Source organism: Crassostrea angulata, chromosome 3 (genome assembly GCF_025612915.1).
Source record: "Crassostrea angulata isolate pt1a10 chromosome 3, ASM2561291v2, whole genome shotgun sequence".
Lineage (NCBI taxonomy): Eukaryota > Metazoa > Mollusca > Bivalvia > Ostreida > Ostreidae > Magallana > Magallana angulata.
The window spans coordinates 21,016,269-21,035,781 of NC_069113.1; the positions used below are offsets into that span (position 1 = coordinate 21,016,269).

The window sequence follows — 19,513 nt, forward strand, 5'->3', positions numbered from 1 at the left end:
TTTATAAAGTAAACAATTTCCTTCCATTAGCGGATTCTTTATAAAGTAAAGAATCCTCGACCATTGGCGGATTTTTTATAAAGTAAATAATCTCCTATCATTAGCTGATTCTTTATAAAGTAAACAATCCCCTACTATTCGCAAATTCTTTCTGAAGTAAACAATCCCCTACCAATAGCGGATTCTTTATAAAGTAAACAATCTCCTACTATTAGTGGATTCTTTATAAAGTAAACAATCTCCTACCAATAGCGGATTATTTATAAAGCTAACAGTTTCCTTCCATTAGCGGATTCGCAAGAGTAGACGTCGTTCTCACGTTACTTCTTGTACATAGTTAGCATATAGCTTTTCAGCATCAAAACATCAGCTGCTGCGTTTGATGTTGAATTTCATATACTTTTTAGTTTTTGTTAAATGAAAATATTTCCTTTATAAATGCTGTAAATCATTTTTACTGCAGAATAAAATTATAGTGTTGAACTATGAAAGGCATTGTTTTTGCACATATTACACATATTTCATTTACTCTTTCTAAAATATATTGTACATGTTCTTTTATTTTGAAATTGAGATGGTTTTATTTCTACGTATACAACATTTATTTCTTTAGGATATACGTTTTTCGAAATCCTTACTTATAATGAAGACTAAATCACAGAATCTCAAAATTTGAATTATATTCATGCATAGATTGAATGTTTACAAAACCTAGCAGTATGGAGAATCATTAAAGGCTTATTAGCACATTCTAAAATCGAGGTCCCTGAAATTAATTATTTCCATTTCATAAAAAATGATAAATTAGCAAAAGAATTGTTGCTGTACTTTAATTTCTAGTAACATTAAAAATTAGTCATTCTATGCAAAAGTAAATTAGGAAATTATTATCAATGTATGATCTTTTGAATTTAATGCATTTTGAAATGTTGCACATTGCACTCGAATATAAAAACCAAAAGTCATCTCTAAAAGGACACGGTCACAACTGCACCCCAGAACAACCGTATATTGTCGCGACATATGTTAATGTCTCTCTAATGTCTCAACAATGCAAGCATTTAATAACACATGTCTATTAAACACTAAAAATTATCATTATAAAAAGGTTCTTGACTGAAACAATTTTAAACATGAAACACAAGAAACATATAAAAAGAATATGAAAGTCATTGGCAACAATTATTTCATATATTGAAACATGTGCCATGTACCTTTGTATACAAATGTTTTAATGATCTATTAATTTTTAATGGAAAAAGAGTCGTATATCCATATGCACACTAGCAGAAGTTTTGAAACTTCATTGCTGCAATATCTATCAACTTTTTTGTATTTTGTTGGAACAATTTGTCTTTTATTAAAAAAAATGGAAATTCTTTGTATGACTGGCACAACTCCAAAAATATCCAAGCACATTCCGATGTTTCGTGCATGTTGTAATAACAAAGGAATAGTAAAAAATACGCATACGATTTATTATACATTGTGATAAGGAAAACTTTTGCATTTTCAACCAGCTCGTGTATATCTTTTGGATAAAAATGACTGGATTTATGGATATTTACAGCCAATTTCACAAAATGGTTCTCAAACAAACTAGTATAATCACAAGATTTTTTTGAACATTTTTTTGACAGAGATTCAAAATTGACAGATTCAATTAGGGGAGTGATTGGTAGATTTTTAACAGTCTCAGATATCAATTTAATGCATTTCTGATACCTTTTTTCACAATACCAAAGTGTCGCCAAGTAGAGTGAACCAAATATATCAGCGTGTTGTCCAAACATAAATGCCACTTCTGCTGATAATAAATACGATTCAAAACCAGTCAGCACAAATTTGTCATACAGAAGTACGCCTACTCTTCTCATAACCAAAAGCCATATGTATTTCAGAATAGCAATTCTCAGCTGGTTTTCTTCACTTTGTAATGCAACCATGATCTTTAGGACGGAATTCATGCATTCACGATACGTAGTCTGGTGACCATTTACCACTATAAGGGCTAAGCATAATGAATAGAATGTGCGCAGCTTGCGAGGCTCGTTGTTTAATCTCATCATTTCTAAAGGAACATGTAAGCTTATTAAATAATTTATCAATGCATTTTCACAACGAAGCACTACAAGAATATTTTCTTGTATTGAGCGTCTTTTCTCAACCATTCTCGGTTTCGAAAAAAGGTTATTTTCAGGTGTAAAATAACTTGGACAACAGCCTCTCATGACAAATAATAAGAGTCGAGTTAAACAGATACGTAGACAGTAGAATATATTTTGTGGAATCCAAAACTCAGGATGAATATCTTCAAGAATATGAAATAGAACTGTTTTCAAGTGGTAGGAAGAAACCGTATCCTCTGTTTCAGCACATAAATCAATAACTACATGTATTATAATTTTCATCAAACCGTAACAACAGAACTGAACATGGTTTAATGAATGGACAATTTTTTGCTCAAGAACAGAAAATGAAATCAACCATTGATGTCCATTTTCGTCTCCATTTACTGGACCTTTAGGAACACAATGCATAACCGGTATATTTTGGTTAATTATTTTCATTTTTACATCATTCCAAAACTTTGTTTCAAAGGTTTGCAAGAATACATTTGATGAATCTGGATGTATGACAATCGCATGACAACGGTCAAATCCATCTGGATAATTTGTTGAAAAACAGGGTCCATGATTCCTCTGGTCAAAGTTTACATTAATAGCCACAGTTTGTCTTAATAGTAAAAATTGTATTCTTGACCAATACCACTTGATGCCAAATCTAGTTAATTTACAGAATCCTGGTTTGCAACCATTTCTCGTAGCTATCAACTCACATTTAGGATGAAACGATTCCATGCTGATTTTCGGAAAAGGTGTAGATAACAGTACATCAAGATCACTCCAATCAAACAAAAATCCCTCACCTTTACTTCCGGATATGTATTGACACTGATAAGCTGTTGAATCACGTAAAGCATACACATAAAGTGCGATTACTTCCCTGCGAATATGGACATCCTCCTCTGAACCAACAGCTAGCTGTAGTTGATTCCAAAAGTATATAGGGCTTATGTAGTATGGATTTATTTCTGAAGTCAGTCCTTTATTAAAAGAGAAACAAGTTGAAACTCAAAATTAAGAACATCTGGTCATTACATAAAACATGACTTTTCAGTTATATGATATTTTTTTCTATAATAGATATAGTCTATCATCATGTACTATCTTAAAACATTCGGGTATTTTGGGTATGTGTGTGTATTTTTATTATTAAGGTCTTCCGGTTCCAACGGAAGACCTTATTGTTATTGCTTTGTTTCTTTTTGGTATCAAGAAAAAGGGGCTGGTCCCTCAAATTAGGGGCCATAAGGGCTCTAAAGTCTTTCTTCCATAGCACTTTACTGAAAAATATTCTGTAATATGTTTAAGACGCAAATATGTTCATCTTACAATTATAAAACTATACATTATAAAAATTGTATCATGCGTTACGTAATTAGGGGTTTTAAGGGGCCAGGAGTCCAAAACGTTGATCAATTATATCTCAAAAAGGACAAATATTTTGAAAAGCAATATAGAATAAAAGATGCTTAGAATGATGTTTTAAACAATATTCAATCATAAAAGTTTCGTTATCTGGCCCCAATTACGAGATAAGGGGTCGGCCCCTAAAAGGTCCCATCAGAGATAGCTAAAAAACGGCAAAGAATTTCTAAACACTTATTGAAGAAAATATGTTTAATATCAAAAGACCTGTCATATGATGTCAAGAAAAAGGGGCTGTCTCTTTAAATTAGGGACCAAAAGGGCTCTAAAGTCTTCCATAGCACTTTACTGAGAAATACTTTGAAAAGCAATATTGAATAATAAATGCTTAGAATGATGCGCTTGTCAATATTCAACCATCGAAATTTTGTCATATGGCCCCAATAAGGAGACAAGGGGTCAGCCCTAGGCCTAAAACCGTATTTACAAAATAGCTCAAAAACGGCAAAGAATTTCTTAACACTTGTTGAAAAATATATGTTTAATATCAAAAGACCTATCTTTTTATTTTTAGGGGCCATAAAGGCTCTGAAGTCTTTCTTTTATAGCACTTTACTGAACAATATTTTGTTATATGTTTCCGAAGCAAAAATGTTCATTTCACATTTATTTAACAATAAATTCTAATTATGTTATCATGTGTTCCGTAATTAAGGGTTAAATATCAAAGTCAAGGTCATATAACCTTCAAAAAATTGCACGGAAGTCCTCCTCGTTGCTCGCAACGAGATCGTGTCTAGTTATTATTATTTTTAGAAAGATACGTTTTGAAACAACCAAAAACTACTTTCATAGTTTTGAAAATTTGACGTGAATAAAAAAACGAGTTATAATTGTAAAAAATCTATCACTTTTATGCTTTACGGTCGCAAGATGAAGCTCTGCCATTCAGTCAACTGAATGATAACTGTATGGTCCGGACAGGTGACTAAATGGCACACATATGCAATTTAGTCACCTTTCAGTCACCTTTCAATTGACAGAATGGCAGAGATTCATCCTGTGAGTGCAGCAAGAATTACACATATATATTGCACCATTGTCAAAAATGTGATATTTTGAGAATTATCGACAACTTCAAAGAATTTGTGGTGTGTGTGTGTGTGTGTGTGTGAGAAAGAGAGAGAGAGAGAGAGAGAGAGAGAGAGAGAGAGAGAGAGAGAGAGAGAGAGAGAGAGAGAGAGAGAGAGAGAGAGAGAGAGAGAGAGAGAGAGAGAGAGAGAAAGAAAGAGGGAGAGAGAGAGAGAGAGAGGAGAGAGAGAATTTCTTTGTTGAAAAAAATCTTACAAAATACATAGCAGACTTGCTTTCCTCTAAGATCGTTAAACTGATCAGCCTGTAAAATCTAATTTGTGTTTAATTTGATCAAATGTGTAAACCATAAATATTATTTTTCTTTTGTACCTTGTTATCTGACCTTTTTCCCGGTTAATAAATTTCGAGTTCTTATTGGTTTATTTTTGCATGCTAAATACCAATTTTGTATCCATGCCGCTAGAACCATTTTGTACAAGTGTTTTTATTTCCAATTTTCCAATGTAATAATTTGACAATACGCAATATTTACATAGATTTTATAACTGCGTATTATTTTCTCTTTATTCTCTTTTTAATAACTAAACAATGACAAACTGTATTTTTTTTTTATTCATTTTCAATACAAATACATCTATACCATCATTCACACCACACCACTCCCACACAGATTGGGAAAGTAGATATAAAAATAATAATACAATAATGAAAGGGTCTTACTACACATTATGCCACGTCAAAGAGGCATACCCATCTTGACCATTTCTTTTGGTAAAATCTATTTTCCAACATTAGTTTCTCTAAAGAATAGTAATTTTGTAAATATTTCACAATATTCTCAGATGCAATATTAGCAGATTTTCTGGATTGACTAAAGATATGTCTCTTAACTAACATGATAATTAGGTTTATAACTAAGTATTTCTTTTCTGGAACACCAAAAATAACAGTTTTGGCATCAAATACAATTCTTTCACCAGACTTTCTAAAAATCCAATCAGACATTAATAACCATATCTGAAAAATAGATGGACAGTAAAAGAAGAGATGTGCAATTGTTTCTGGTTCTAAAAAACATATTGAACATAGTGGGGAATTTTTAATTTTACACATGTGAAGTATTTTGTTAGTACCTAATATTCTGAGGATAATTCTATAGTTAAACCATATCAGTCCTGAATCTTTTGTGGCAGATCTAGGGTTTGAATAAGCCTGTTTCCAGTTAAAATCTAGAGGTAAATTTAAATTGAAGGCCCATTTGTTTTCACAAATAGGTTTATGATTAGATTTTGCCATCAAGTGATCATAGATATTCTGTGCTCCTTTTTTACACAAGCAAAGTATTTTGATAGATTCAGGTTGGTATGGTTTGATTATTACTTGATGTGAAAACTGCTTAACATTTGGCCAAGCACAAATAATTGCACGTTTCAAACCTTCATAAGTAGTAAATGGAATCTTAACTGGATATTCATTATGATTCTCTCATAACTAATGAATTCACCTTGAGTATCAAATAAATCATGAACAATATGAAATCCTTTCTCATAAAGAGCCTTACAAAATACATATTTATTTTGAATCTTTACTTTATTATTGTACCATAGTGGCTCACGCATGATATTGATATTATCAGTCTCTATAGTTTCCAAAAAATCACATAAATTAAATAAGGTTTCTTTCCAAAAATTATTACGAGTGGCTTTTGCCCTCTGTCTACAATATTCAGGTCCAAACTGACATAGTTTATAAGTATGACACCCAGTTATTTCAGAAAAAATACTTATCCAGCTTGAGTTAGTTGTTAGAAGTCTCCTAATCTATGTTAGTTTAAGAGACTTAATAAATATTTCAACATTTGTCATTCTGCATCCCCCTTTTTCATAATTTAATTGCAATGTTTTTCGAGATATTTTGTCTATTTTATTTCCCCAAATAAAATTATACAGTGTTTTTTCAAATTGCCGTATCCATTGAGTACTTGGTTTTGGAAGAGAGGTAAACAAATGTGTGAATTTTGATAAAAGTAAACTTTTAACAACTGTTATTTTTCCAAATGTTGAAATATTTCTTTTTAACCAGTGGTTAATTTCTTTTTGAACTAGTTTTAGTTTATTATCAAAATTCAGTTGTTCCATGTCTTTTAGGTTAGCAGTATATGTTATTCCGAGAATTGTAAAAGGTTCTGTCGTCCATTGTAAACCAGTATCACTGCAAATTGTATTTGAATTAATTTTTGAGCCAATCCAGACTGCTTTTGTTTTGGAAATATTGGGTTTTAGTCCAGATAATTTTGAAAACTGAAAAAGAAGATCAAGTGCGCTTTTTAAACTTTTTTCAGATCCATCCAAAAAAAGAACTGTATCATCTGCATATTGTAATAGACATACTTTTTCTTTTCCTATTTTAATACCTCTAATGTTTTTATTTTGTCTTATCAAAAGTCCTAATATCTCTACACATAAGTTGAATAAATATGGGGATACTGGGTCACCTTGTCGACAGCCCCTGCCTATTTCAAAAATTTTTGAAAAAAAACCATTTTGAATAACGCATAATTTGGCCCCATTGTATAGTACTGATACCCACTTGATAAGATCAGGACCAAAGTTAAAAAAATGTTATGTATTGTACATAAATTTCCATGATATAAAATCAAAAGCTTTTTCGAAATCTATGAGTAGAATCATACCTGGAATATGTTTATCCTGAGGTACGTCAATTACATCATAAACCATTCTTGTGTTTTCTCCAATAAATCTACCTTTGAGGAAGCCCTTTTGACTGTCGTGTATTAAGAAATCGAGGACATTTTTAATTCTATTTGCGATGCATGCTGAAACTATTTTGTATGTAACGTTAAGGAGAGATATTGGACGCCAATTAGTTAAATACTCCCGTGGTTTATCCCCTTTTGGCAGTATAGATATAATACCTTGTTTTTGAGTGACTGAAAGTTCACCAACATCAAATCCCACATTTACTGATCTTAATAAAAAGCATCCAAGATCCTTCCAAAAAAATTAAAAAAATTCTGTACTAAAACCATCACTTCCTGGGCTTTTGTTATTTTTCATAATTTGTAATGCCAATAAGGCTTCCTCGTTAGTTATATAACTCTCTAAATTATTAGACATGTTTTACTCTAATATAGTTCTTATCAATAGTAATTTCAATATCAACATCTTGTAATTCTTTATCATAGCAGGAATATAAATTTTTATAAAACGTCTCAATTTCTGCTAAAATATCTTCCTGTGAGGTAATAACAGTACCATTGCTGCGCATAAGTTTGCCAACAGTTTTATTGACATAATTTCTTTTTTCTAAACTAAGAAAATATTTTGTTAGTTTTTTCACCCTGTTCAATCCAATTAAGTTTTGTTCTGATAAATAAATCTTTAATAAAATCTTTTCTGAATTCTTCCAAACTGTTCCGTGCATTGGTTAATTTTTTAAGAATGTCCTCTGAATCATTACTATTCCTCAATATTTCTAGTTGTTTAATTTCTTTTTCCAGAAGTTTTATTCTTTCGTTTTTTAATTTTTTCTTTCTAGAACAGTACTGTATTGTAGCACTTCTTATGCTCAGCAATAGTTGTTCAAAAAACATTTGATCATCGATAACTAAAAATAATTGTCATTCTTAACTGTATGGATACTTGCAGGATTGTATGGAAACACAGCATATTGTTCTTTAACTTTTTGTATATTACTTTTCACTAAATTAACATAAGTTTGATCATGGAGGAGTGAATTATTGAACTTCCAAAAGCCTTTACCCTTTTCGAATTTAGTAAAATAAATTTCTATATAAACCATAGAATGGTCAGATCTATAACCAGGTAGAATATCAGATTTATCCAATAAAGCCATTAATTCGTTTGAAATTAAAAAGAAACCAAGTGTATCTTTTTCGTTGTTCATATTTCACTCTCCATGGATCAATTAAACTGTGTACTACTTTCATGTTCAAAACCTTCTCCCTTGCTCTTTTGTTATTAATATTGGTATAATTAAAATAATCTAAATCTATATCCTGAACAAGGTTAAAATCTCCTGCCATAATTATAAATTCACCTTAAAAATTTGAAATGATGTCCGATACTGATTGAAAAAAGTTTGGATCATCATTATTTGGACCATATATATTAACTAATAATATGTCATATTTCTTATACATGTTAATTTCTAGAACAAGTAAATTACCTTCCGTATCCTTGTATTCATTCAGTACATGATACTCAAAAGTATTGTTAAACAAAATTGCAGTGCCTCGAGAATTAGATTGTCCAGGAGATACATAGATGTCATAGCCCCAAAAGGATCTAACTTGCTCATAATCATTAAGAGTGAAATGTGTATCTTGCAAAAATGAAATAGAGAATTGTTTTTGTTTTATGTAATTTAACACATCTCTCCTCTTGTCGAGACCACCTAGGCCTCTACAATTAAATGTCACTACCTTAAAACTCATAACAAACTAAGTGTATAAAAGAAAAATGTGTATAAACAAGGTGACATGAAAGATTTGTGCAGAGAACGAAAATATGGTTTATAGAAGAAAAAAAACACTTTTCACTATAGCAAAGACCCCTACCATTCTCATACAATACAAACTTATTCCCTTTGAGATATGTATATGTAATTTACCAGCAAAGTACACAAGACTTCCACACAAACATACATACCAAGAAAAAAAAATTGTCAAAGGAACAAGTTTCTGGAATAAACTGGACATCGATCCCGAGTTCGAGCTTTCGCTGCTACAGATTCGATCCCGATGCGTTTATGCGACACTACTACCGGTACAGTGGACATCACGCTCGAAGTTTTTTGTTTATATCATCAAATATATCAAATGTGTAACTACGGTCGTTTTTGTCTATTGCAAACACTTTGCTGTTAAAATACCAGGCAGAATGCACAAGTTCGTGTTCTTTTGAGTTTCTGTATGAGCATTACGTTCTGCTGAGTAATGTGGTCAACCATCAAGAACTCCTCTTTCATTTGTTTGCGGTGTTTCATGATAAGTGTTTTACTTTCCGGACTTATCATCCTCACGATAATCGGTCGGGGTCCACCGCTCCTATTCCCGGGGACTCGGTGAATCGCGAGAATGTCGTGAGGGTTTACATCAACGTTCACCCTTTGTTTTAGGACTGCACAGAACTCTTGTTTGAGGTCTTCCTTCGATTTTTCTCTCCAACCCAGTATTTTGATGTTGCATTTTTGGGAATATTGTTGGTTAAAATTTGCCATTGAAATGGCTTGTTGTGCATTTTTTGTTGTTATTCTAAGATCATCACTCATTTTCTGCAGCTCTCTTTTTTTCTTTTGCGATTTTCTCCCTTATGTCGGTAAGGTCCATATTGAGAGCATCAAATTTTTCGTTGGTATCAGCACGGGTTTGCTTCAGTTTTTGAAGTCTACAAATCTACAGTCTACAAACTGTATTTTTGATACCAATTCTGCCAATATATAGATATTTTTGATTTATTCCTTCAATTAACTAACTCTATGCAAAATTAGATTAAAATTGAATCAATATGCCAATAAGGAATAGGCCATGTTCTTATATACAAAATCTCTCTATCTAAGGCCCCCCCCCCCCCCTAAAAAAAAATTAATAAAATCTGAGGCAGGTATGGCAGTTTATACTGAAAAAGCGAGAGCACGAAATACGGATGTTTGATCTACTTCTAAATTTATCATGGGAAATTTAGCGTGAGATCACTGTGACTTCAACACGTTAAGGTCAGACGACACGTTCCTAGAGAATTATTTTGTATCTCCTCGTAATAAAGAGTTTCAATAAAAAATATCAATTTTTTAATTATTTTTAAAATGATTAAAATTTACTATGATATGATTTATATCTTGATGGCCGAGTGGTTAGAACCGTGGTCGCTCACTTCCAGAAGCGTATAGGTTCTAGAGATCGTGAGTTCAAAGCCCTGCCCCCGGCGGATATAGAGTTCCGATATAGTGAATTTCGCTGTGCTGTATATTTTTTTTTATATCAGCAATTCAAGTATATTTTCCAAGACGATTATATAGGAAATAGTATACTCTTGTATTTTGCAGAAATGCTTGGTAAGGTACTCAAAAGTTTTGCAAGAAAGCTTGTCAAAGTAGTAGTAAACCAAATTCCTGTAAAAAGTTATATAAAATTGAGGAACGTGTTGTCTGACCTTAAACCTTTTTTCATTTGTTTACGTATCTCGACTGAATACGAAGAAATTGAAGTATGTTAGAAATCTCTTGGGTCTCCCCAGAGCTTGTGCGATACTCAAAACCTCAAGGAACCGTAAATTACGAACTAAATGTCAGTCATTTTTGGCATAGAACTTCAGGAGTGCATTATGAGATGTTGGCATAAATATTTCTTGATGAATCTAGGTTTGGCTCGTTCTTTTTCCCGCGCGCGCTGGTTCTTATAAGCTCTCTTTGCTCGCCTGCGCTCGCTCTATTATATGAATGCATGATTGTCACTTTTGTCAGCTACCATTTTGAATCTGGTTGCCACAGAAAAAATCCAGTTATTAAAACTACGGGAGGGTGGACAGATGCCAAAAGGGTATCCCTATTGTACGGATAACTCCTACAACAGCGTTCAAGGTGGAAAGTTGTTGTTTTACAGATCAATCCTACATATATCAAAATAGTGCATATAACTTGAATTTTGTTTTTTGTAAGTTTTTTTTTCAAAAGATAACAGTTTTAATTATTTCGATTTAAATTATTATTTTTTAGCAAAATATTGCATATGGAATGCCCAATTTCTCTTGATAGGTAGTGTTTATATTTTGACAAATAAATTAATATGGATACTGTTTACACAAACGATAACCCGGTTTGCTGGTACATTGGCAGCATTTCTCTTGCTTATTTGTTCATGCGAAGTATTGAGGTACAAATGTACTCGTCTTAACGATATTTTATATGCTGGATATAGATTGCATTTAAAAAAAACTTATATATTTTTTTTAATGCAATCTATATCCAGATATTTAAAACTTGATTTTTTCTATTTCTGCAATTTCATGATGATCCAATTGAGTCTTTTACTTTACATCAGTGAACTAACATGACCAAAGGATCAAGAATATATTTGCTTTATGGGTAAAGATCTCAGTCGTTTTAAGGATATTTGGTGCTTCTTGTTTGATTCCTTCATATTCGTTAGAGATCAGGACTTTCTATTCGGAAGGTGCCAGGACCACTTCTGAGGCCCATGACTTACAAACCATTTGATGCAACTTAACACAAGTATCAAGGAAACATATGGTTATAGGATAGGGATCTAACCCTGTTTCAGATATTTGGCACTTCCTGTTTGAGGGGGGTCAGGATCACCGAGGCCAAAGACCTACAAACCATTTGATGCCACACGACACAAAGACCAAGGATGTAAAAGGTTTATGGGTGGATATATTAACCGTTTTCAAAACATTCCTGTTCAATGGGGTCAGGCCATCTCGGGCCTGTGATCTACACCTAATTTGATGTCAGTTGACTCAAGTGGCAAAAAAACTAGATAGTTTAGGGATAAGGCACTCACCCCCGAGGCACCTATTACTTACATACTATTTGACACCATATGACACAAGTGAAAAAAATATTAATTATTTAAGATGGGGATTTAACATTTTTAAGATATTTGGAGACTTCCTATTTGGGTGAGGTCAGAACCACTCCTAGGGTCCATGACCTACATTCCATTTCATCCCCTTGACACAAGGAACAGGAATATAAATGGTTTTGAGTTGGTATCTTAACCGTTTTCAAGATATTTGAGCTTTTCCTGTTCGAGGGGTTCAGGATCCCCGATGCCCATGACCTACAAACATTTTTTTCCGTTTTCAAGATATTTGGACACTTCCTGTTTGAGGAGCTAGAGGGGGTCAGGGCTATCCTTAAGGCTCTTGACATCAATACCATTTGATGCACCTTGACACAAGAAACAACAATACATATGATTTGAGGATCAGGATTTCAACTCTTTTGAGGTACAGTGGGACTTCAGATATCCGGACACTTCTGTTCACGACGATTTTATTTAAGGACAGATTTTTTATACATATTTTGTCTTATTTATCCGGAATACCGCCTTCCAAATCCTGACGTTCTGTTTTTACCAAAAAACACCGTTTAACTATAAAAACGGCATCATTTTACCAGACGGTTAAATATATTGAAATTCCGCCTAATACAATAGAGAGATAACGCCTGTAAATTGAGTTTTACTTTACGTGCTTGATCCTTACAGTAACTTGTATAAACACTCTGATTTCCTTAATCACTTTCAAATTACCGACAGTGCTGGCCAGATAGGATTAGCCACGCTTCACTACAGCTAGTAATTAACATTAAATGGTAATTATACCCGCACTTTCTAAAGAAAGTTCAGGTATATTGTTGTTACCCTGTTCCGTCCGTCCGTCTGTCACGTTTTACTTTCTCAAACTGCTCTTACATCTTATAATAAACCAGCAAACTGAACTCTTGGAGTTTGATTTGGGGTATCATGTTGTTTTGTATGAAGGTTTCTAAAATTCTCTGTTAGTCCTGGGGGTCAAATAATTGGTAAAAAATGACGTTTTTTCACAAAAAACCTTCATCTCGAACTCCTCCTACATTTTCAACAGTAGACAAATCATCTCTTGGAATATTTTTTAGGGTATCCTATAGATGCGCAATAAGGTTTTGGAATTTTCAATTTTGTCTTAGGGGTCATTTAATGGCTGAAAAATGACGATTTTTTTTACCAAAAAAAACTGGTTTCAAAAATGTCATTTTTTGGCAGTAGCCAAATGATCTTCTAGAATAAGATTGGGGGTGTCATATTAAAGTGTGATCAGGTTCCAGTTTTTTTTTATTAAGGGGATCAGTGGGCAACAAAAAATGACGTTTTTTTGCAAAAAAAAAGTGTGGTTCCCAGAACTCCTCTTACAGCTTTTGGAGTAGCTACGTCATCTCTTGGGATATAATTGGGGCTGTCCTAAAGATGTGCAATAAGGTTTTAAAAATTTTTAATTTCATCCAAGGAGTCAAATAGTAGCAGAAAATTAACGTTTATCAATAAAAAAAAAAAACATAGATCCAAGAGTTCCTCTTATGATTTAATGGATAGACACATCATATCTTGGGATATGATAGGGACTGTTCTATAGATGTGCAGTAAGGTTTAAAGATTTAAATTTCATCCAGGGAGTCAAAAAGTAGCAGAAAATTGACGTTTATCATTTCAAAAAAACATAGATCCTAGAACTCCTTTTATGATTTAATGGATAGACACATCATATCTTGGGATATGATAGGAACTGTTCCATAGATGTGCATTACCGTTTTGAAAAATTAAATTTAACCCTAAGGCCCATTACCTACATACCTTTTGATGCCCTTTAAGGATCAAGAATATATATGTTGAAGGGGTGGGGATCTCAACCGTTTTCGAGATATTCGTGCACTTCCTGTTCGAGGGGGGTCATGATCACCCCCAGGGCCCATGACCTACATACCGTTTGATGCCACTTGACACAAGGAACAAGAATATATGGTTTAAGGGTGGGGATCTCAACTGTTTTGAACAATTAAGGGACTTGCTGTTTGAGGGGGTCAGAACCACCCACAGGGCCAATGACCTACATAACATTTGATGCCCCTTGACATCAGAAACATGTCTATATATGGTTAAGGGGTCATGATTATAACTGTTTCTGAAATATATGGAAATTTCAAATTCCGGGGGTGGGGATGACCCCAGGGGTCAGATCTAATAAACCCTATATATTGCCAGTAACAGTCAATATATGATTATGAAAACCCTATATTATTATCTTTGTCCGTTTTCAAGTTACTATTTACAATAGAGTCTACGATTCTTCCTACAAGGTTCAATGTTAGACCCCACCCCACACCCTTTTGACCCCTCCCCCTCCCTCCCCCGAAAAGTGGTTGTCTAACCCAAAATGAGTACAATCAAAACAGGGTGCACAACTACATATGAGTCAATGGACGTCTTTTACATGTACATGTAGCACCGGGCTGTCATTAAATAAATAGTGCCTGTTTGGGAGGGTAACAGTTAAAATTGACACCCCGAGAAAACCATTGGCAACCGACGCGAAGCGGAGGTTGAAAATTGGTTTCGAGGGGTGTCAATTTCAAAATTAATTAATAACTAAAATAATTAAAATCAACTCCCGTCAGTTCATCAGTACTCTGATTAATTGAAAGTAAAAACTATTACTTCCTGACCTGACCTGAACATTGGCACGTTTAGCTAGTTTGGCAAGAAGGTAAGAAAATCATTATATTACGTTGCATCTTTCGAGGGGCTGGCTAATACCCTGTATCCCATATGTGGGCCTTCATTTTTGGTGGGAATGGGGTCCCAGGGAAGCCCAGTCGACCCTCAAAAGGAATTGGGTTTACACGGCCATCAACAGGCTTAGCTAGCCTGGCAAAAATAGGAAATGTCGTATAATACAATTATGATGGGATATCTTTCGAGGGGCTTGATAATACCCTATATACCATATTTGGGCCTTCATATTTGGTGGGGATGGGGCCCCGAGGAAGCCCAGTCGACCCTCAAAAGGAATTGGGTTTACACGGCCATTAATAGGCTTAGCTAGCCTGGCGAAAATAGGAAATTTCGTATAATACAATTATAATGGGATATCTTTCGAGGGGCTTTGTAATTTGAAATTCATTTATTTCATTTATGTGTCATTGCTAAAATTCGAGATGTTCATTCATATTAAACTTTAGGTTGAAAAGGAGAGTTTTTTGTGGAGGAAATGTGAAGCAGATATTTCTGGGGGGGTTTTTCAGCTGATTTTTAAATTTGTTTAAACTGTTTTAAATGTAGGGGAGACAAGGTCAGGATTCATTTCAGACATTGCAGAATAAATGATGTACAACTTACATAAAACATTTTTACTTAAATAGCCAGGGTTGATCTCAAAGTTTATAAAGATTTGTCCCTTATTCGCTGTTTTGGACATACGTAGGTCCCATTATACTATCCAATCTCCGGCAATGCCCATAAACTACAACAGGATTTGAAGCTAAAGCAATGTAAATATTCAACAATTGATTTGAAATTATACACGTTCCCTCCGAGTGAGATTTCATGTTCTGACACCCCCCCCCCTTTCCATTATAAAATCGAAAGTGAAAATTAAGGTCATTTAGCATCTAAAGTGTTGCATGTCAATAATATAGACATTAGCTCTTCTATCCACAGAAAATATGAAATAGATATTCTAGGAATTTATACCCCTCAAATACCCAACAAAACCTCACCTTTACCCTTTTTTCTAAAATTTGACCGAGTCTTTCCTGCAAAACCGTCCCATGCCACCTATCCTAATAAACAAAATATCCATTTGTTGACATGACAGTCGAGCTCAGTTTCAATATTTAGAAAAAAACGCGCAAGACAAAAAATTGCTTAATCTCATTTATTCTATCATACGATATGTCCCATTTTCGCCAGGCTAGCTAAGACTCTTACTGATCGTGTAAACCCAATTCCTTTCGAGGGTCGACTTGGCGTTCCCGGGGCCCCATCCTCACTAAATATGAAGGCCAAAACATGGGATACAGGGTGTAAGCCAGCCGCTTAAAAGATATCAAATTAAAACTGTATTATACGAAATGTCCAATTTTCGTCAGGCTAACTTAACTTCTTACTGGTCGTGTTAACCCAATTCCTTTACAGCGTGGACATGGCGTTCCCAACGCCCCATCCTCCTCAAATATGAAAACCCAAATAAGGGATACAGGGTGTAAGCCAGCCCCTTAAAAGATATCAAATTATAACTGTATTATACGAATTGTCCCATTTTCGCCAGGCTAGCTAAGCCTGTTACTGGTCGTGTAAACCAAATTCCTTTTCAGGGTCGTTTTTACGTTCCCGAGGCCCCATCCTCACTAAATATGAAGGCCCAAATATGGGATACAGGATGTAAGCCAGCCCTTTGAAAGATATCAAATTATAACTGTATTATACGGTATGTCCCATTTTCATCAGGCTAGCTAAGACTCTTATTGGTCGTTTAAACTTAATTTCTTTTGAGGGTCGTTTTTACGTTCCCAGGGCTTAATCCTCACTAAATATGAAAGCCCAAATATGGGCTGCAGGGTGTTAGCCAGCCCCTTGAAAGATAACTTATACGAATTGTGCCATTTTCGCCAGGCTAGCTACGCCTCTTACTGGTCGTGTAAACCTAATTCCTTTGGAGGGTCGTCTTGGCATTCCCGAGGCACCATCCTCACCAAATATGAAAACCCAAATATGGGATACAGGGTGTTAGCCAGCCCCTTGAAAAATATCTTGTTATTACTGTATCATACGAAATGTCCCATTTTTAACAGGCTAGCTAGTAAGCCTCTTACTGGTCGTGTTCATTATGTCAATGTTCAGGTTATAGGTCAGCAAATAATAATATTTACTATAAAACTGTTTTTCAATTGAAATGGAAGTTTATTTGAAAATTTGAATTTAAGTTAATTAGCATGTTTACGGCAATTTGAATAGCGAACCGACAACAGAATTCTTTTCGCTATTCGAATAGTGAATAGCGAAAAGCATGAATGCCCCACATGTGTCTAGGACAATGGTATACGAATGGCATCAAAGGTTTAAAGATGGAAGGACTGATATTTTTGATGACGAGCGAAAAGGATGACGACAAAAATGGATACCAATGTAACTGAATCGTTACTTAGGAAATTAAATAATGATAGGAGAGGCACTGTGCGTGAGATTGCCGATAAATTCGACTTTAGTATTCCGACAATTCATCAGATCATTATAACAATTCTTGACTTTCAAAAGGTTTATGCACGATGGATGTCCACACTGCTGTCTCTGGATGAAGAACAAAGGCGGGTTTCTGCATCCAGCTAGAAGGTGACACGTTTCTAAGCCGAATTATCAACACGGATGAGACCTGGTTATACATGTACAATTTTGACCCGGACACCAAACAACAATCGGGCATGTGGAAGAGGAGAGAGTCACCGCCACCGAAGAAAGCTAGAATGACAAAATCGGCCGGAAAACATAATTATGTTTATCATGTTCATGGACATGAGAGGAATGATATTGACGCATGCCGTACCGAGTGGACAGACTGTCAACGCTAACTATAATTCAAAGGTACACTATTAAAAAAAATTAAGTAAGAAAAAAAAGATGAAATATTTTTGAAGTCAATAGGAAATTCACTAGAACTTAATAAAAGTTATGTTTATGCCTCCTGTCAGTTTGTCGCTATATATTCAACACTCATCTATTTTCGCATAGTATGCAAAGGATTTATATAGCGTAAGCATACTATGCCGAAATATAGCACGGCGAATGTTTTCAACGAAAATCTTACAAGCGCCAAAGCGGGTTTCGAACTCACGACGCTAAAATCATTTCAGCTTGAAGCCCAACGCGTTACCGCTATGCTATATTCGCCGTTAACATAAATGACGGTATTTATATATATATATAACGTAGATATGTACGACTGACATCAAGCAATTAAAATTATTAATCTTTCCAAAAATACTTCATTATTGACGGTAATTTTAAAGTTAAACAATTCAGTGAGATTTCGTCTGCTAAACATTTCGAGTTTTTTCGGTAAGGTCAAACGTCTCTCATTTCTTGAAAAGAACATAAACCTTTGTTGACTTTTAATTGTACAACAACTTGTTGATTAAATAAACAATCAAATCACTTGATTAATTTGAAAAAAAAAAAAAAAAAGCAAACGCTTGCTTTTCCGGTGATTATTAGTCAACACTCAAACGTCACAGCTAGGCTACTTATAGCAAAGCACGTCAGTTTATTCAACAGTCGGCATAATAATAACAATAGTGTTGTGTTGTGCATGTACTATGCCTAAATAGTAGTCAGGGTTTGATACATAGTACATGCACATAGTACATGCACAACACAACACTATTATATAAATGGCAGTGTCTTCCACTGAAGACGGAAGACCCTAATTAAAGAAACCGAGGAAGAACAAGAGAGTCTTCTGTTGTAAAGGAAGACCCTAATAATAGCGAGGAAAGACAGAACTAAAACAATAAGGTCTTCCGTACAAAAATAAACAGATAATTATTGATCATCGATAACAAAACATAATATAGCCAATTCTTTAATTGAAGATAACTACTTTTTTAAAAAGAATAGAGTGATAATAAAGATAAAATTAACACGTCTATTACGTACACAGAGCTAATGAAATAGAAATGTCAATTACCTGGCTTTGTTTGTAGTCGTTTAGAAGCCGCCTGAGCCCTTTGAAACAATTCGAAAATTATTCGATCACACAAGCTCTTTCCCATTTTCAGAGACTCGCGAGAATCGGCAGATTCATTAGTGTATTCGTTATAGCGTTCCCTGTTGTCTAAAAATACACACACACACACACACACTCTTTCTCTCTGATATCTATTCACCGAAATTTCCAAAAGCTTCTTATGAATTACGTAACTGTATCTAGGTTCTCGGTGTAAATCATAGACATGTAAAAAGCTCCCGACAACTGTTATTTGTTTACTAAGTTCCAACGTTTACAGATGCCTAGTAATAAAACTTGTATGACTTGTAAAGGATTCTCAAATACCTCCTGACTTCATTTTTCGCTCAACTTAGCTTATTTCATGTTTCTTTGTCTGGCGTCCGTCTATCTGTCTATCTGGAAACTTTTTACATTTTCGCCATCTTCTCAAGAAACACTGAACAAATTTTAACCAAACTTGGCACAAAACATCATTGTGTGAAGGGAATTCAAGTTTGTTAAAATGAACGACAATGCCCTCTTCCAAAGGGAGATAATTAGGAATTATTGTACTTTTTGTTATTACTTGTATTTTTAAAAATCTTCTCAAAAAGCAATTGGCCCAAA

General features: G+C 34.2%; 1 protein-coding gene across 1 annotated transcript; it reads right to left on the minus strand.

The window, feature by feature from the left end:
- Positions 1–227: 227 nt before the first annotated feature.
- LOC128179091 (uncharacterized) lies at positions 228–18,998 on the minus strand. Its single transcript, XM_052846588.1, has 2 exons — positions 18,866–18,998; positions 228–3,106 (listed from the first exon to the last, which is right to left on the minus strand). The coding sequence occupies exons 1-2, from the start codon at positions 18,948–18,950 to the stop codon at positions 1,284–1,286; spliced, it is 1,908 nt and encodes a 635-aa protein (XP_052702548.1). The 5' UTR covers positions 18,951–18,998; the 3' UTR covers positions 228–1,283.
- Between the last annotated feature and the right edge of the window lie 515 nt (positions 18,999–19,513).

Bases quoted from the DNA above. Each gene is read 5' to 3' on its own strand.
- LOC128179091 (XM_052846588.1), bottom strand. From the start codon at position 18,950: ATGGGAAAGAGCTTGTGTGATCGAATAATTTTCGAATTGTTTCAAAGG. The intron at 3,107-18,865 runs GTAATTGACATT...CTTTTAATAAAG, and splicing joins ACGACTACAAACAAAGCCAG to GACTGACTTCAGAAATAAAT.